Consider the following 18,664-nt stretch of genomic DNA (forward strand, 5'->3'; position numbering starts at 1 on the left):
TATCCAAGATCAGGAATAATCAGCTGTTATACTGGAGTCCAAGAACTTAGCAGTGTTGCCCTGATTCTGATCTAATCATTTAACTAAGGGTTCAAATAATTAAAAGGTAGCTGCAAGCAAGAAAGCAGATAAATCTGTCCATTCATCCATACAAAAGAAAGTACAGTGATATGTATGTGTGTACATGTAAACTGCATATATACGCCATATGCTTCAAAAGGTTCTTTAAGCAATGCTTACACTGGATGAAAAGATAATCTGCCAACTTAAAGCAACATTATGTAACATTTTAACCTTATAATAACAGCTTCAAAATCATTGTGATGCTCCTTTGACTGTAACAGTCAGAGACTAGCATCTCTATCATTGCGACTCCAGGCTCAGCACTCCAGAAACTGCACTGTGTAACTGATGAAGCTGCCAGGACAGCACTCGCGAGAACTGTGTAATACTGTGTAACCTGAATCGTATTGGTGTGAAATCCTGTAATATTACTCTACCACCTCAGTCCACGTGCTTCTTATCCTTCAGATGCTGCTTTTGCTTCTTCAGATGTATCTCTCAGCTTGTCATCAAATGCATGTGTAAATGTGTCCTTAGTGCAAATTACACTTCCCAACTCTGGGGGGAGCTTGGGATATACTGAATACTGAATACTGAATCTTGCATATTGCTGCTTTAAAGGTTCTTCACACTCATACATTTTTCACAAACATGGTTCCTTATACAAATAAAGTGGATCTTCTAAAGTATTTTTTTGAAGAAACCTTTGAAGCACATTTATTTTTAAGAGTGTATGTAAGGTAGAGAAGGGTTGGTGATCTAGCTGAGGGAAGATCATTTACCAGAAAGAAAGCAAAACAGAAAAAAATCTACTTTTAGTAGTGGTGTATGAACTTCCCTTGGGTGTCTGAACGGCAGAGTCGCTTGCTCTCTTCAGACGTTGACCGAAGACCCATTTCTCTCAGAAGTACTTAAATCAGAGCTTATCTTGCACTTGATTTGTTTGATATTCAGGCAAAGTGTAGCGAATGAGTATTGTGTATCCAGGTATCCATACTGACTTTTGTTTATGGCAGCATCTAGCTTGAGCATCTATCCCCTGAGTAAACAGTGAAGCACTTTTGGAAGTCGCTATGGATAAGAGCATCTGCTAAATGCCATAAGCTTAGAGGTAAAAAAAAAAAAAAAAAAGCTACTATAAAAATCAGTGTTGGTTGTTGTCAGTCTGCCCGGTTATACCACACCTCATCTGAGCCATCTTTTCCAACTGCTGCACACAATGTAGTGGAGCAGCTTAAATGCACCTGTACATGAGAGCAGACACAACAAAAAAGGCTAGCATTGTTGTACATTAACAGTAGAGAAGGAGCTAAGCCACTCTAGGCCATCCTTCCCACCCACAGAGTAGGCCTATTGTGCTCTCTTCTACCACAGATGGCAGGCACATACAGTAGCTAGGTCGTTCACTTGGGAGCCTCCTCATTGTGTATTTCATATCGTCTCTTGCAGGTCAATTTTGCCTTCCATGTGTGGCAGAGTTTCCCTGAGAGGATCGTAGGATATCCTCCTAGAAGTCATTTCTGGGACCCTGTGAAGAAAACATGGGGTTACACCTCGAAATGGACTAACGAGTACTCGATTGTGCTGACTGGAGCAGCCTTCTATCACAGGTAACTGGTCACAGTGGATGTACCATTGCAGGTTCAACAATGCGGCTCAGAGAAATGTGCTCATGAAGCAAACCGAAAAAGCAATTGGGGCATGGAGACCTGATTTGGGTACTGATTACACTCTCCACAAGCACAGTAAACGTCATTTTTGAATTACGCTATATGTCCGAATGTTTGTGGACACCCCTTCTAAGGAATGCATTCAGCTACTTTAAGTTGCACCCATTGCTGACACAGATGTATATACACAAATGCATACACACACATACACGCACACAGAAGTACTGCCAATAGAATAGGACTAGGACTAGAATAGGACTCTCTGAAGCAGATATACATGATTCTGTTCAACATTGCGTAATGCCAGGTGTGGACTAGTATAACCCCCCCCCCCCCTTGCTTTGAGCTCTCTGGAATGATGGATGCTGCTCCATCCAATACTTTTGGGATGAGTTGGAGTTAGAGATGAGGTGGGATGGTGATCATCCAACATCCTGACCTCACTAATGCTCTTGTCGCTGAATGCAATCAAATCCTCAGAGCAATGCTTCTCCAAAATCTAGTAGTAAGCCTTCTCCCCAGGACAGTAGAGACAGTTACTCCAACAAAAGAAGGAGGAAACTCATTTTTTATCATCAGTACTGACACGTTTAATTACTAATGTTTAATTGGATTGGAAGTGCAGCAGATTCTGAATAAAATACTGTACTTAGTATGGCAAAGTATTTGGGTTGCAGTTTTTGAAGAATCTGATGCCACTGATGCATTTTGTCTGTCAAAATATTGCAATAAATATTGTGTATCGTAAAAATGTCCAACCTAGTGGTTGGTGTGGTGGAGCAGATAACATCACTACCTGCCACTGAGTTACACCACCACGTGGGAGACTGGGGTTCGATTCCCAGTCTAAGTGTCTATGCTGCACTATACCAATAGGAGTCCCTGGGTGAGACTCTTAACACTACATGTACATGTAATACAAGTAACCTTGTAGTCGCTCTGGATAAGAGCGTCAGCTAAATAAATAGCCATAAATGTAAATGTACTGTAGTCATGCTGCTGTTTAATCTACTGAAAAGAGTAGAACTGGGAGGTGGGAGCAGTGTTGAACCTTCTGGAGCGGAGTGTTAACTGGTTCTGCTGTCTGTAAACATTGGTTTATAAAGAAGATAACTGCATTAGATATTCGAATGAACAGAATGCCTGTTCTCCATAATGCATACTGCTACTTTTTAAGGATGTTTTCTCACCAATTTAGTCCAATTTCCAGTTCCAATGCAGTCTTTTCTTTCTTCCTGTAGGTATTACCATTACCTGTTCTCGCATTACCTACCCCCTTCGTTACGGGCGCTAGTAGACCGCACCTCAAATTGTGAGGACATCCTGATGAACTTCTTGGTATCGTCAGTGACACACCTGCCACCCATCAAAGTGGCTCAGAGGAAGCAGTACAAAGAGATGCCTGGTCCACAGGTGAGTTTATTTCACTAAATTCCACATTGTATTGGTTTATTTAACAGTAAGAGTAATAATTGAGTTTATCTCACACACAGAAATAAACAGGATGTTACTGTAGGCTCCCACCATACTCTTAACACCTTTCCCACTAGCTTCTGGCACCTGCTATCTGCATGCTTGGTGTGTATTTCCCCCTGTCACTAGCCATCGTTGTGTTGTTGTTCCCCTTAGGCTACCCCCCATGGGTGTTCAGATGTATTCTATTCGATGTATTTTAGTGTAACTTCCTGGCCTCAGTGTTGACGGTTATAAGAGCCAGTCCTCCGGGACCCTCATACAATTCAGATTTGTGCTCCAACCAAATCCAAATGCATGGGTATAGAGGGCAAATGTGGACCTTCTGGTGGCAGCACAGCACAGCAGCCTTTTCCATTAGCTATGAAGGTCCTCAGAACTAACACACTAAAACAGCTGTACCAACTAAGCATGGGATTACAATGTGACCGCGTAATGGGACCTTGTGAATCCAGTGCATCTAAATGATCTAGTCAGGGCTCACCTACTTCTTCAATTCAGAAAGGGCTTGTTAATTATCCAGGACAGAGAGACACCGGGAGCAGGGGAGTCGCTGCCACAGTACCCAGCATTTACCATATTCCCACTCTTCTCTTTGCAGAGCACCAATATGGCCCCGTGGGCGACCCCTGAGCACTTTAATCAGAGGCAGGACTGTGTCAACACCTTTGCGAGCTGGTTTGGCTACATGCCCCTGGTGCACTCTCAACTGCGCCTGGACCCCGTTCTCTTCAAGGACCACGTGTCTGTGCTGCGCAAGAAGTACAAAGACCTTGAGCGTGCCTGAGCCAGACAGACAGACAGACCTACGTACGCCCAAACGACAACACATAAGGCTAGAGAAGGAGGACATGCTGATGGACAGACATTGTCTCTCAAGGAGTGGTCTCAGAAAGATTCTGCAGAATACAGTGGCTAGCCTTGGCTGAGGCCTCCTGCCCAGAGTGCCTGGAAAAGGTCAACCAGTGGTGGAGAAAGAAGGAGGACCTCCTTAAACCTACCTGTGACTGAATCTTCTTTATTTTGGACGGACAGCATAGTGGATAAGCTTTATCCAAGCGTGAGCATTTGGAAAAGCTTTTGAACTGCCCAGCTGCTGTTTCGGGGTCGGAGAGCTTTGACATTAGCACCTAGCAAGATGCTGATTGTACCATGGACTAACACATTGCAGTGTGCCGGAGGAGTCACAAAGGAATTGGCTCAATCCACAAAGTTGTAACTACATGACCAATAAAACATTTCTGAAATGCAGTTCTGCCAGAGAACTTGTGTGCTTCCACAAATGCATTAAATTTTTGTCTTTTGCAGATGATATAAAGTCATGTGATAAAAATATATATTTTTTATATTTAACATATTTAAATATATTGACTTCTGATCCTTATGTGAACAATGCTGAGAGATAGAGGTAATATAAATAAGCACATACAACTGAAGAAATTAGGACACCCCCATATTTATTACTACTTAAATGTATGAAATTAGAATCAGGTGCAGCTCCTCATCAGCTGCAGATGGTCAGTAAAAGAGGATTCTGGAGGAGCTTATCCCTTCTGGTGGGTCTTATTTAAACCTCAGTCTGGTTTGCTCTTGATTGTTGAAATGAGTGGTGAAGATCACCATGGCCAGATCCAAAGAGTCTGTGGCCTTTAGTAAGAAGATTGGAGATCTCAGAACAGTGAGAAATCAGATGTTCCACTGTCCACTAAATCATTTACAAGTGAAACAAGTGCCAACATGATCAGGTCAGATCGCTCTACCAAGTTCAGCCCAAGAACAGACCACAAAATGTCTCAAGAGGTCTCCAACAATCCTAATATGTCATCATGAGACCTACAAGAATCTCCTGCTACAGATGATATCAAATGACAGCATCTACACCAGAAAGAGACTGAACAGGTGATTCAGTGATTATCGTGGTGTTGTTCAAATGAAGATCAGATATCTATTTTTCAATATATTAATATACAGCAGAAGCCTTCATGGGGGATCCAATTCACTAGTTTTAATGCAAGCTCAAACAAATAATAATATAAATATAAAATACAAGCAAAAAAATTTTTTTCCTCATTTATTTTCTTTAGAAAATGATTTCAGGGCTTTTTGCTAGTTCAGTTTACAGAAAACAGATGTGCTCAAGTCATTCTTTTTTTAAGGTTATGAGCAGGTGTATGAACAGGTGTACAGTACTAAAGGATACATTAATTCTCTCACACATTCTCTCTCTCACACACACACACACACAGACACACAAGCTCTCCACCTGAGAATATAGCTGCCAGGGTGCAAATGCGTGCTCACATCACACAGTCCACTAAACAGAGCCAAGGATTCCACACTAGTGTTCACAAAGGAAATCTGCTCCCCATCTATCCCTCTAGCAGTTACTCAGGATCAGTCTTCGTGCTTGGCGCTGAAGTCACATTGCTGTTACAGGTCCCTGCTAATACAAAGCTATACTAGTTCAGTGCTTGAAGGCAAAAGTTCTCATTACAGCCAAGAAATAAATGGAGCAAGTTCTCCACCTGAGGCTGGACGAGTCTGCTCTCACTGAGTCGAGAGTAAACACCACATGGCATTAATAGTACCAGTGATCTGGAGGCAGTCTGCTGTCCTCAGCTGCCCTGTAAGAGAACCGGACCTCAAGAATTTGTGGGGGAGGTGACTATATCTAAACATACTGGATGGAAGGGGGTTAGAGGAAGGGTTTTCTGGTCATTTGCGCATGGTGAGCATAGCGTTGATATCCCATAGGAGGTTCCTCATCTGATCCATCAGCACCTTCATCTCTTGGTTCTTCTGCCTCACCTTCTGTGGAGGTCACACAAAGATTCAAATCAAACCACACAAGCATGCTTATGAAGGTCAATTTGTACCACATGTACTTTTACAATATATACAGTGCATTTCACAAGGAGAACCTCATTAGTAGCTAGTGCAATGAAGCTCAAATTATGTATATTGTCACAGCCAGCTGCATCACTGAGTCCATAGCCTGCCTGTCATTTATGGCATGAAAACCTCCAACTGCTCCAAGTGGAATTTGAGAGGACCAACAATGAGGAGATTAACAAACTTTCAAAAGCCTGTATACAGCACTCTGTAATTATCAGACTGTACTATTTACAGTCAGGGACAAAGTATTTGGACAGAGACAGTTTTTGTAATTTAACCTCTTTACCTCCGCCTTACTGGATTTGGAATTAAGCAAAGCAAACAACTGTGATTGAAGCTCCGACATCTAGCTTTAATTCAAGTGGGTTTAACAAAAAATATTGCTTTAAGCATTTAGGAATTACAGCCATTTTTACATAGTCCCTCAATTTTCACAATTTTCTCTAAAGGAATTGACCAACTGACTGATGAGCAGTTTCATAACTAGGGTTGCAGCGGTATACTGGTTTTAGGTATACCATGGCATGTAAAAACAAATGGCCTGACCCCTGAAGACAACTAGAGGTGGATGATCGCAGAATTCTTTGCCTTGGTGAAGAAAAGCCCCTTGGATGTCTGAAGTGTACTGAGTATACAGATTCAGTTAAAGGTGGATAACGACTCAAAACATACTGCAAAAGCAACCATTCAATTTCTTTGCTTTTCATTTCTTAAAGCAAAGCAACGAAATGCTCTTAAATGGCAGATTCAGTCACCTGACCTTAACCCCACGGAGCAGCATTTCCACTGACTGAAGGCTGGAAGTTTACACTTGAGTCACATTTCTACGAAAAGCACACTTACAATATCTTTTTATAGTGTTTGGTTGATCATATTTAGTTGGAGAATGTTCAGAATTCACTAAAGGAGACCGACACTATGTGCTTTTAGTGTGATGCCTTCCTCAGTGTTATTAATACACTGATTAAACCTATCAGGACTCCTTCTCTACAAGCCACATTTGCCACATGTGGAAATAATGCTAAAGGTAAAGGTAATTTTGGTAAGTTTGGTTTTAAAAATCATGGGAAATATTACCTTCGATTAAAATAAACATGTCCATATTCTTTGCTTTTTGTGATTAAATGTCCCAACACTTTGGACTATTAGGTTCCCACAAAAGGCTGGCATCACTGATGTTATTCTGCACAAACTCTGCACTCTGTTTATATTTCCATAATTTTCCAGCATAAGATCTGTTATTACTGTGGCAATAATGACAATAACAATGAATGGAACAAACCTCTAAAACCTCTTGTCGGTCCTGACTCACTGCTGGACTGCAGGGCTCAACTTTCAATGGAACCACCTCTTCTCCAGCATACGGCACCAGCTATAAGTACAAAGACAAAAATGGTCCATGATATGTAATGATCGTTGCATTTAAAACAAACATGCCAAACAGGAAAAGGAGAATTCACATTTATTGACCAATGTAATCACAGTTGTTCACAGTGGTAGTAATACGAATCAGCTGATATATTATAAAGTCCTACCCCGCTAGATCTGCCCTGGCCAACCGTAAGTGCTAATATTATTGCTCACTACAGAATTCCAAACTGCCTCTAGAAGCAATATCAACACATGGCCACTGGAGCTTCAAGAAATGGATTTCCATGGGCAATGGCCATGGCTGCCCACAAATTAAGATCACTATGTGCAATACCAAGCGTCAGTTGAAGTGGTGTAAAGCATACCGCCACTGCACTCTAAAGCAGTGGAAACGTGTTCTCCGGAGTGATGAATCCTGCGTGACTTTCTGGCAGCCTGAAGAACAAATCGGGGTTGGTAGATGCTAGAAGAACGTGCCGTCTTCTACTGCCCAGTGTCAACAGTTAATGTTTGGAGGAGGAAGGATAACGCCCTGGGGAAGACCGTCAGGATTTGGGCTCGGCCCCTTAGTTCTAGTGAAGGGTGCAGTTTCAGCACACAAACACAGTACACAACTCTATTCTTTCAAATTTGAGGTAACAGTATGAGAAAGTAGTCCCTTTCCTGTGTGACTGTCCCAAATGTACAAAGTCCAAAAAGTTACACTATATGGACTTCCTCCGGAAGCTGAGAAAGGCCCGTCTCCCTCCACCCATCCTCACCCTCTGCTATAGGGGAACCATAGAGCGCATCCTAAGCAGCTGCATCACTGCCTGGTTTGGGACCTGCACAGCCTCTGACTGCAAGTCCCTCCAACGCATTGTGAGGACAGCTGAGAGGATCATCGGAGTCTCTCTCCCCTCAGTCATGGACATTTACACCACCCGCTGCATCCGCAAAGCAACCAGCATTGTGGATGACTCCACCCACCCTCACACAGACTGTTCTCCCTCCTGCCATCAGGAAGAAGGTACTGCAGCATCCGGTCCAACACGACCAGACTCTGCAACAGCTTCTTCCCCCAAGCCATCAGACTCCTCAACACAACTCAACTTCTGAACTGATGTCTTTTCTGTTACATGTACACTCTCCCTCTCTCTCCCTCTCTCTCTCTCTCTCTTTCCAACCATTTACCCCAGATAACATGGGAAGCATTTTTTGCACAAGCATTTGCACTAATAACTTTACTACCTCACTGGACTCTATTTATTGCACATTGCACAATTTGCATACTACCGTCATTATTTATTATTCTCTGTCTGTACTGTGTTGTATTGTCTGTCCGCACTTGTTTGTTTGTGTTGCACTTGTGTCTTGTATGCACTGTCTATGTTGCACCATGGTCCTGGAGGAACGTTGTTTCGTTTCACTGTGTACTCTGTATGTAGTTGAAATGACAATAAAACCCACTTGACTTGACATAAGTATGGGGACACCAGCTCATTCATCGTTTATTCAGAAAGCATATTGAAAAGATTTTCCTACTTTTTTTAAAAGTAACTGTCTAACTACTGTCCAGATAAGGCTTTCTACTAGATTTGGAAACACTGCAGTGAGATTTTGATTGCATTCAGTGACAACTGAATGACATCTGGGATGGTCATTTAAAGGGCTAATTCAGTAAATAACACTTGTAGATGAAACCACTTAACTTTTAAAATTTAAATTATTAGTAGTGTATCAGGACCTACTGACATAGTTATAATAATTATAAATATTATCTATAATTTCCTTTACGGTTAGTATGTTGCTACATCAATTTATTTTTCTGGAAAAACTGATTCTTTAGCCCTGTTTAACTAAAACCAAGCGAGACAGAACCTTCGTTGCCTATGTCCCTTGTCTAAGATTTCTAAAACACAGAAGCTGATTTTAGTTATTAAAGCTTATCAGACACTCAGCGCCAATGAAAACAGGTCTCACCTCAGCAGGAGACTCCTGAAGGTCAGAGGTCATCTCTACGCAGCGCTCGTACAGCAGTCGGAGTTTGCGGAAGAGGAGGGTCAACTGGCGCAGGTGCTCTTGCAGTTTGCCAAAGCGGTCCTGATACACTGCCTGACTCTGAGTCACACCGTTTGGCAACTACAGAGAATACAGAAGGCCATCAAGACTGCAAAGCATACTCCCACAATACAACACAGCTTCCATGTGAGCCTGTTCATTAACACAGGCTGCTACATGCGTACAGCATAAAGGTGGTCCCAACCAACAATGCAGAAAAATGCATTATGTACAAACTGTTCCAGCTGCTTCCAGTGTCTTAATAAATACATTCCTCCTAAAGCAACATTATGTATTTTTACCTTCGAACTACAGCCACAAAGCACTGTGATGCTCCACCAGCTGCAACAGGGAGAACAGCATCACTGTCATTGCTACTCCTGGCTCAGCAGGTTGCTCACTGCACTATGTAACTTTAGAGAGGCGGGGAGGGAAACACTAGCGAGAACTGTACATCACTGCGTATTTGTGTAAAATCCTGTGGTATTACTCCACCAGCTTAGTCCACATGCTTCTTTCACTTTCAGTGATGGTTCTGTATCTCTCAGCTCGTTCAGAAAAACATCCTATAGTGGTGGAATATAAAATTACACTTTCTGACTGTAGGGGGAGCCCAGGAGCAAGAAATGCCAAATTTCCATAGCGTTGCTTTAAATTAGCTTCCTTAACTTCGTATTTAAGACTTCGTATTTAATATTTAACTTTCCTCTTATAAAAACTCTAGAATAAATAAATAAATAAAAATCTACAGTTAGTCCCTTAAATTTTATGTTTTAATAGTTAAATTACTAGATTTAATGTCTAATTTAACCAGATTAAAAGTGGAGATTGTTCTCAAAGATTTTGTTTGGGGGGGGGGGCTGTTTTTCCAGTTTGCTCGCCTTTGCACAGATTTAACTGAATAATGGGAAATAAAAAATATGTCTGGTATTGTTAATGTTTAGCTGAAGAAAAGCATAAAAGGCAATAATAGCTATATAAGAAAATGCCTAAAAAAATAAAATAAAATAACTTTTATCACCAGATTTTTTATAAATTTTTTCTTTAGGATTTCTCAGGATTCTTGTGAATCTGGCCTTAAATCTTTAAAACAGCGCTGTACCTTTAACCATTAAAAAGTGCTGTAAACAGAGCATGCTCAGTGGGCATACCTGAAAATCTTTATATCATCACTGTCCAAAACCTTGTATCTCCAATATTCCCGTTTTATAGAACGTGAATCTGCCAGTTCTTTATATTGTGTCCAAATTTCATGATGAGTTCAATCTTTCTACACTGACTTCCATTGAAAGTCAAGAAGACTTTTTTTTCTTCTCCCGTAAAGCTGCTGTTTAGGAGATGACGATGATCTGCTGCACTTAACTTTCATTTATGAACCACAATTTAATTTAAGATTTAACTAACAACTGGAGTAAACAAGGGTTTGACACTTTTGAGTGATGCTACAGGATGTGACACTAATATGACTCGGGTTAGGAAGGAGAGAGGTTCTCGTGCAGCTCCAGCAAAGTTGCAGCGTCCCGGGCCTGGAGTGGGAATGACGGAGACGCCATTCTCCCTATTGCAAACCTATTCAATCACAATATTCATCATAATCATTTTTATTTAATCACAATACACTCACCTGCTCCTGTGTCTCAGAATCAGAATCTGACGCTACTTTCCAAACCATATGAATAAACTGTGAATATTATTCAGCGGAGCTACATACGCATAAAGCTTTTAACCCACCTGGGTGGCTCTTGTAATTTGGAAGATCTCCATAGTACGAGTGACGATGTCCTGAACTGTCTCCTGGCCAATTCGACAAAGGAAAACAGGAGAGATCTCCCTGAGAGCTCCCTGGTTTGGGCCCAGGGGGGGCTGCCCAGGGCCTGAACCTGGGGCAAGATGGGGAGGAGGCTGCTGCTGCTGCTGCTGCTGCTGCTGCTGTTGCTGTTGAGGGGGCAACCCAACCATTCCAGGACCTGGAGCCTTTTGAGGCAGAGAAGCTGCCATCTGCAAGGAGAAGACAAAACTATGACTCTGATGGAGAGGAACTAAGCAGCTGTAAGTCAGTAACTCAGTAGCTGCCCTCTTCTTGTTGAAGGGGGTGAAGACCCTCCTAGCTGACAGAATCTACACAACTAATGAATGAAAACCATAAGAAAGGGTCCGCCTCGTGCTCTGCTTGTAAGCCCAAGACCCTCATCAGACCCTTACTTTCACTTACTTTCAAACGCTGCCTGAAAATCCACGAACTTCTTTGGATAAACGTGAAAACCTCCTTCCTTTTCAAACGCAGGAGCAGCTTTAGCCGCTGATCTTCGTCATTTCCTGATTCCTGTTGTTCTCGCTCCAGTTCCTCCACCAGGTGGCGACCAGCCCATCTCCTCGCCACAGCTACACACCAAGCAGCCATAACATTAAAACCACCTGCCTATGTATGGGTCACACTCTCTATCCTGTACAAAATTAACATTTATGTATTTTTCTGTTGCATGCAGTACACGAATACTCCACCAGAAAATATCATTTTTATTATGTATTTAAATAATTATTATCACTTAAATATATTATATATGATTGTTATTATTTATATAGCTAATTCATATTATTTAATTATAACATTAATGCTGCAGATGTCTAAAAAAGAATTAGAATTAGGCTTTAAAAGGCTGATAAATGCTTATTTTGAAATTCACACGACTTTTAATTTGCCGTTCACCGGAAGTCAGTGATTGGTCGCATGGCCAACGTTAGTAACTTGACGCGTTAGCCTCGTGGTTTGATGTTTTGACCTTTTGGGATTTCCCAATCAGGCAGGTGGCTTTCTTTTAGCTTTTTAAACTTTAATTAAAGAGTAAATCGAGAGTGTGGCGTGTTTTATAGGTAGATATGTATGTGTTGTAGGACGTACGATCGAGAAAGGGCGCTAGCTAGCTAGCTAACTAGCTCATTTTAGCTAGATAACTTGGCAACCCAGGTATGTCACTAACTTGATCTGGAGAACAGCACAATTGTCTGGTTGTTAAAATGTATAAAAGATATATAATTGCTCGAAAATGGTCAGCACTGTATACCCCACTTAGCTGGCTACCCTGAGCCTGTCTGTTTCCATATGTGTGATCGTTTGCTTGTCATGTCTGCTCAAATGCACAGGCAGTCCCATCTAGTAAGTTTCCCAGTGTATTTGTATGTCTTGAAGACCGAAAGATTCATTAATTAGGCTTTTGTACAAGTGTCCACATCCTAGTGTGTCCATATTTCCAGGACCTGAAAGATGTGTCATTTCAAAGAAGCTGCAATGTCATCATTTCCTGAAATATCTGGGATTTGGCTTTAGTTTCTTGTTGACTTTTGCTTTTCTACAGTCTGCACTTTGCCACCCTCCTGTCCCAACATTTGGTCACCCTTTTTGTTTTCAGATATGCTGACTGACACTGAAGATGGCTGGAAGTGAAAGCGCCATCATCATGGAGGAGATCTCCTCCCAACACTGTTCAAACAGTGAGGAGCAATCCGAAGCAGATGGTTCTGGTTCTGCACCTGAATCAAACCGACTGTCCGACGCTCAGCAAGAGGTTCTGGAGCGCTGTCTGCACGCTCTCACTCATGCCAAAAATGACAGCCACATATTGGCAGCCCTTCTCCTGGTAAAGCCATTCTGTCAGCTGAGTAGTGTAACCACAACTAGTTCATTTAAATGATCACTTTCTAATGTTTTGCTTTGAGCTGGACTGATATGAATTTAGTTAATTTCATTAATTGTAAGATATACATTCTCATAACCATCATTATTGGCTAAGTTTAAAGTTAAATAGTGCTTAAAAATGTTGTCATTGTTAATAAAGGCCTGGACAATCTCCAAAAATAATTGAATAATGGAATATTTTCTTGTAAAATCTTGATTATTAATAATATCAGTAAGTTCTATGATAGTCCTCTTTTCCAACATGATGATTATCACCTCTGAAGTGTTGCAGATATCCAATAAAATCTTCCTTTCCAGGTCTGTTACAGTTTATAACTAATTTCTGATTAAATTGGTTAATTTCCTAAATAATAGAAGTCTATATAAAGGTCAAAAACAGTATGAATATAAAACGCCTGAAACCACTGGTGGTTCAGAGGCATTAACAAGGTTAAATTTCCATAAGTGCTATTAAATTTATTGAACATTAATATGGACCAAACATGTATTAATCCAAGTTGCTGTGATTTTTTTCTGTCCTCTGTCTAGATTACGCGGTTGTGTCCAGCCAGTCAGCTTGACAGGGTGACCCTGCATCGTGTCTTCGAAGCAGTGGGTTTTAACCTCCCTGCACGCCTCCTGGTGACTGCCATCCGGAGGAGCGAGAGCTCTGGGCTCCCTCCTGAGGAGCTGCTCTCTCTGGGCACTGCTCTGTTGGCTGCTGTCAGCACAGACCTAGACATGGCCACCCACCCTCAGCTGCTGAGCACCATCCCTCTCCTCCTTGGCCTGCTGGAAAGTGGAATACCAGCCAGTCAGAAGCAAGCCCAGCACAACACTGCCTCTCAAACTGCGTCTTCTGAGGAATCGTGTCCAAATGGAAACTTCACAGCCTGTCAGGCAGAGCAAAGCACTTCAGGAGAGGATGTTCCAGAAAGTTCCCTAGGCAATGGGGAAGAGGTCCAGCCCCCTGCCACTACACTAGACGAGGCCTTGGCTGCTGACTGCTACCAGGTTCTGAACACTGTATGTTCTCTCCCGCGTGGCCCTGACCAGCTGCTGTCTCGTGGTGCTGTACCTGCTCTGTGCAGGGCTGTGTTGAAAAAGCAGACACTCAGCCATGAGAAAGGTCTTCCACTCTTGGCTCACCTTCTGTCCAGCAATATTAGGGAGCGGGCATGGAGCAAACACCCAGCAGAACTTCTCTCTCTTCTTGCTACCATCTCACAGAACTTTAGCCAAGCTTCAAACCAGGATCGCCTGGACATGTGCTCTAGGATACCGCAGTTCCTCCCTTTACCAACAGGAGAACCCGAGACCAAAGAGCTCAAAGATGCGGTTTCTAGTCTGTGGGCAACTTTACGTCCAATGGTCCAGGGTAAACTCAGCATAGATCATCTGGGGCCCGTTCTGGTGCTGTCTGCTTGTTTGCTGGACTTGTGTGGCTGGGAGCCAACTGGCTCGCCAAAGTTCTGCTGTCTGTTGGTAAACCGGGCATGTGTAGAAGTGAGGATGGTTCTGGAGGAGCCACCAGGTACACAGCTTTCTGCTCAGCAGCAGCACACACTTACTGCCTGCTATCGTATCATGGAGGCAGCCATGGAACAAGCGTGCACTCAGGGCACTATTCCCAGTCCTGCCCAGCCAGAGACAGCCATTGCTGGGTTGACTCTGCAGCAGAGCAGGCAGGTCCTCGGGGTTTTGGAGGAGGCTTTCTCTGCAGTCATTTACCACTTGCAGCAGGTGAGAGATATTTGAAAATGGCTTGAATTTAACGTGTCACCACAGTCCACATGTGACAAAATATTGACCATTAAAATATCCTGATAGTATTTAACAATGTGATATGCATGAATTTCACAGTACACAAATATGATGCGGGTAATATGCATCCTTTTGTATACTGGCTGCTTTCATTGGCTGTTCTCTTACCGGGTGGGTAGATGGCGTTCTCTCCCCCCCTCATCATTTTTAAAAGCGATGTTGGCCAGCACTAGCGTCTGTAAGCTGGTGCGAAAGGAGGATCAACTCCATATTAATGCCTATGGATTTAGAATGGAATGTCATAAAAGCTCCTGTAGGTGTCCAAATACTTTTGTCTACCTAATTTTCTTTGGTCACAGTTTATTACTGATTGTGTTATCCTGCATTTTTCAATACTTTTTTCAATAACGAAATGCTGTTCATATTCAATTTCAAGAGTTTCACCACTCTCGAATACAAATCACAGCTGTGTTCTTCAATTCTGTGTTTCTACAGGTTGACTCCAGCTGCTATGATGATCCCTTCCTCTTTGCCACGTTTCGATCTCTTTGCGCCTGGCTGGCTGAAGAGACTTCGTGTCTGAGGGAGGAGGTCACTGCTCTCTTGCCCTTCCTTGTTGGCTATGCCAAACAGCACCTACAAGATAGAAAAGACAAGGGCCTTTCTGACTGGATGTCAAAGATGTCGGTCAGCGATGGCTCACAGACGAGGAGATGGTCAGGAGAGGATGTCCTAAGGTTGGTTGAGCCAGAAAAGTCTTGCTGAACTTGACATGACTTTACAGGAAAGGGCTCAGCCTTAATACTACACTACATTCTGCCTGAGTAACATGATTCAAGTGTCGGTTGCTCTGGATAACAGTATCAGCCCAGTGCCATGCATGTAAATAAGCCTGCAGTGTTTACATTAGTCCAGCATTATCCCACCTCTGCACTACATCAACTACTATCTTTCTCTTTCCCTCTCAGATATCTCCTTCCAGCACTGTGCCACTTGTCAGCTGAAGAGGGTCCAAGAAAGGTGCTCCTGACCCTGGACACTCCAGCCCTGCTGGTGCACTTTCTCGAGCGGGGCTGGGCAGTGCTGAGGACACAGAGTGGGAAAACTGTAAGCAGAGATCCTAGCCTGGAGACAGCCTGCTCTGCCCTGCTCAACTTTGCCGTCACAGAACCAGACAGAGTCAGGTACACATGCTGCAGAGTTCTTGTTTGCGTCACCATCAACCTAGAAACATAAGGAACTCTCAAATGGGCTTGGTTCAGTTTAGTGGATCTACTCATTGTCCCTCGCTGCTCTGTGTGTTTGCAGGACTGATGCTTGCTTTGCTTCCCTTGAGGCAATGCTGAGTGAAGCGCTTCCTGTACTCCTTCACAAGCCACGCCTCCTGGTGCTGACAGCCAATTGCTGCACTCTGGGTCTCATGACTGGCAGACTGAAACCAGCGTCCACCGGTATGCACACCAGGAACATGTAGAACATTAAAATGTACATTTTTCACAACATACTTGTATTTCCATTTTTACCATTTTGTCATAATTTCAGGTGTGTGTGCGTGTCCTAATGTTTGTGGACACCCCTTCTAATAAATGCATTCAGGTACTATAAGTTGCACCCTTTCACCTTCTGCTGAGAAAGCAGTGCAAATGTGCACACAGCGTGTCTAGTCCCTGTCGAGAAGTATTGCCAATAGAATAGGACTCTCTGGAGCAGATAAACATGAACTTATTGGCACCATGCTGTGACGTAATAATGCCAGACGTGGGCTAGAGGTGTATAAAGCCCCCCAGCATTGAGCTGTGGAGCAGTGGAAGAACTGTGTTCTCTGGAATGATGAGTGGAGCTCCATTCAAAGTTGGCGAGTTAGGAATGAGGTGGGGTGGTGATCATCCAACATCCTGACCTCACTAATGCTCTTGTCGCTGAATGCAATCATAATGCTCCTGCAAAATCTAGGAGAAAGCTTTCTTCCCTGGACAGTAGAGACAGTTACTCCAACAAAACCTGGATACCCCTTAAATAAAAATTTCCCCAACCATCAAGATACACAAACTAGGCAGGCAGGTTATTCTTATCCACTTTATCAGGATACAACTTACTCTTATCACTGCTCCTCTGTGCCCTAGGTCCGGTGGAGTCTGGTCCACGGCGGTTCTTTTCCTGTGCGCTGCGGTTCCTTCTGGGGGCGCTGCAACCAGGTAAGAACGGGGACCAGGCACGGCTCAGCCCTGTATGGGAGTCGTGCTGGGAGGAGGTGAGCGAGCTGTGGAGGCTCGGGCTGCAGGCTCTGGGAGGCTGTGTGAGCGCACAGCCCTGGATAACGGCCCTGGCCAGAGAGGACGGCTGGCTGCAGAACACAGTTAGCCTGCTGGAGTCCAGCAGCAGCCTGCCAGACCCCCATTCTCAACAAGCTCTGGAGGAGGCCCTGTGTGCCTTCGCCCGCCAATGCCCACTCTGTCGACAAGAAATCAGCAAATCCATGAAAAGAAATGGGAGAAGCTCTCTGCATGGCATGGCACAGTTGAGGAAGGTGCTGACAGACTGAGCTCATGCCACCTGTTTCTGCCTTGTACATTTTTCTGGCTGTGGTGGTGCTCATGACTGCAGAGTCATAATTATTATTCTTCCATCAGTAATTTCTAAAATATGTATATATAAACATGGTTTCTGTAGTTATTTCCTCTCAACCCAAACAATTAAATAAAATATTTTTGCTTAAAGTGGATTTTGTTGTGTTTTATGTTGGAGGTTTACTGTATGAGTGCAGCTGCCAGTAGATGGCGTCCTTATCACAAACTGGTCAAAGTTGAATTATCAGTAATATTAATTCATCTGAAATGAGTTAAAAGCTCTAAATAAGGGTGAACTTTTGGATCTAGTTTTAAAAGTGGGTACACTTACGTTTTACTTGGGTATAAAATTTGCTTCTAAATTATTTGTAAAATAATTTTAAATGTATTTAGTTTTTACTTATATGGATATATTTCTGAAGAATCAACGTTTTTTATATGTTATGGCTCTGTTCTAGCTCCTCACAACTTTTTGAGCAGAGCAATTACCTCTGCTATTCTTTTTCCATGTCTAACTTTCCAGATTTAATTTCAGATTTTAAAAGAACAAGAGAAATATAAAATGTTACAGTTAAAAAGGTCTGAATAATGATTCGGTTTATGTAACGTTGGGAAATGTTGGGTCTAATTTTAAAAACAGCACGTTTCTATGGATGGGTGGGTGATTAGTTACATTTACAGTTTACACTTTACACTTACATTTTACTTAGTTAAGAAATGTACTCCTAAATTATTTTATTTTATTGTAAAATAATGTTTAACTTTTTTTAATGAAACTTTTAAATAACATTTATTTATTTGTACTTAAATTCAGATTTATTTGGAATGAATTTATATAAATTAATATTTCTTTTGTTCTGTTTTAGCTGTTTACAATTTAAGTGGCTGCTTTCTGTTCTGTGCTTTAACTTTTAATATTTAACTTCATACTAAAGTAAGAATAAGAGAAGGATGAAGAAGACTTAAAAGGTCTGAATAATGATTTGGTTTATTTAATGTTGGAAAATGTTGGCTCTGGTTCTGAACATTACATTTCTGAGGTGGATGGTGACTAGTTACATTTACAGGTTACACTTACATTTACTTGGGTAAAAAGTATTGGGTATTAATTTATTTTACTGTATTCAGATCAGATTATTTGTGAATAA

At 42.3% G+C, this 18,664-nt stretch overlaps 3 protein-coding genes across 3 annotated transcripts in view; 2 read left to right on the top strand and 1 right to left on the bottom strand.

The window, feature by feature from the left end:
• ext1c (exostoses (multiple) 1c) overlaps nt 1-4,451 on the top strand; it is a 98,336-nt gene extending 93,885 nt beyond the window's left edge. Inside the window, exons 11-13 of the mRNA XM_072676306.1 lie at nt 1,513-1,673; nt 2,975-3,146; nt 3,808-4,451. Of these exons, the coding sequence (XP_072532407.1) occupies nt 1,513-1,673; nt 2,975-3,146; nt 3,808-3,993 (519 nt within the window). The 3' untranslated portion in view covers nt 3,994-4,451. The remainder of the gene's footprint in view (nt 1-1,512; nt 1,674-2,974; nt 3,147-3,807) is intronic.
• Nucleotides 4,452-5,292: 841 nt separating this feature from the next.
• On the bottom strand, nt 5,293-11,510 carry LOC140551465 (mediator of RNA polymerase II transcription subunit 30). The gene is made up of 4 exons (XM_072674899.1): nt 11,244-11,510; nt 9,435-9,593; nt 7,384-7,473; nt 5,293-6,017 (listed from the first exon to the last, which is right to left on the bottom strand). The coding sequence occupies exons 1-4, from the start codon at nt 11,508-11,510 to the stop codon at nt 5,922-5,924; spliced, it is 612 nt and encodes a 203-aa protein (XP_072531000.1). The 3' UTR covers nt 5,293-5,921.
• A 719-nt stretch (nt 11,511-12,229) lies between these two features.
• Nucleotides 12,230-17,666, top strand: ncdn (neurochondrin). Its single transcript, XM_072674900.1, has 7 exons — nt 12,230-12,313; nt 12,920-13,147; nt 13,735-14,928; nt 15,445-15,686; nt 15,918-16,133; nt 16,258-16,400; nt 17,073-17,666. The coding sequence occupies exons 2-7, from the start codon at nt 12,941-12,943 to the stop codon at nt 17,489-17,491; spliced, it is 2,421 nt and encodes an 806-aa protein (XP_072531001.1). The 5' UTR covers nt 12,230-12,313; nt 12,920-12,940; the 3' UTR covers nt 17,492-17,666.
• The last annotated feature ends 998 nt before the right edge of the window (nt 17,667-18,664 follow it).

This window comes from Salminus brasiliensis, chromosome 3 (assembly GCF_030463535.1).
Source record: "Salminus brasiliensis chromosome 3, fSalBra1.hap2, whole genome shotgun sequence".
Classification (NCBI taxonomy): Eukaryota; Metazoa; Chordata; class Actinopteri; order Characiformes; family Bryconidae; genus Salminus; species Salminus brasiliensis.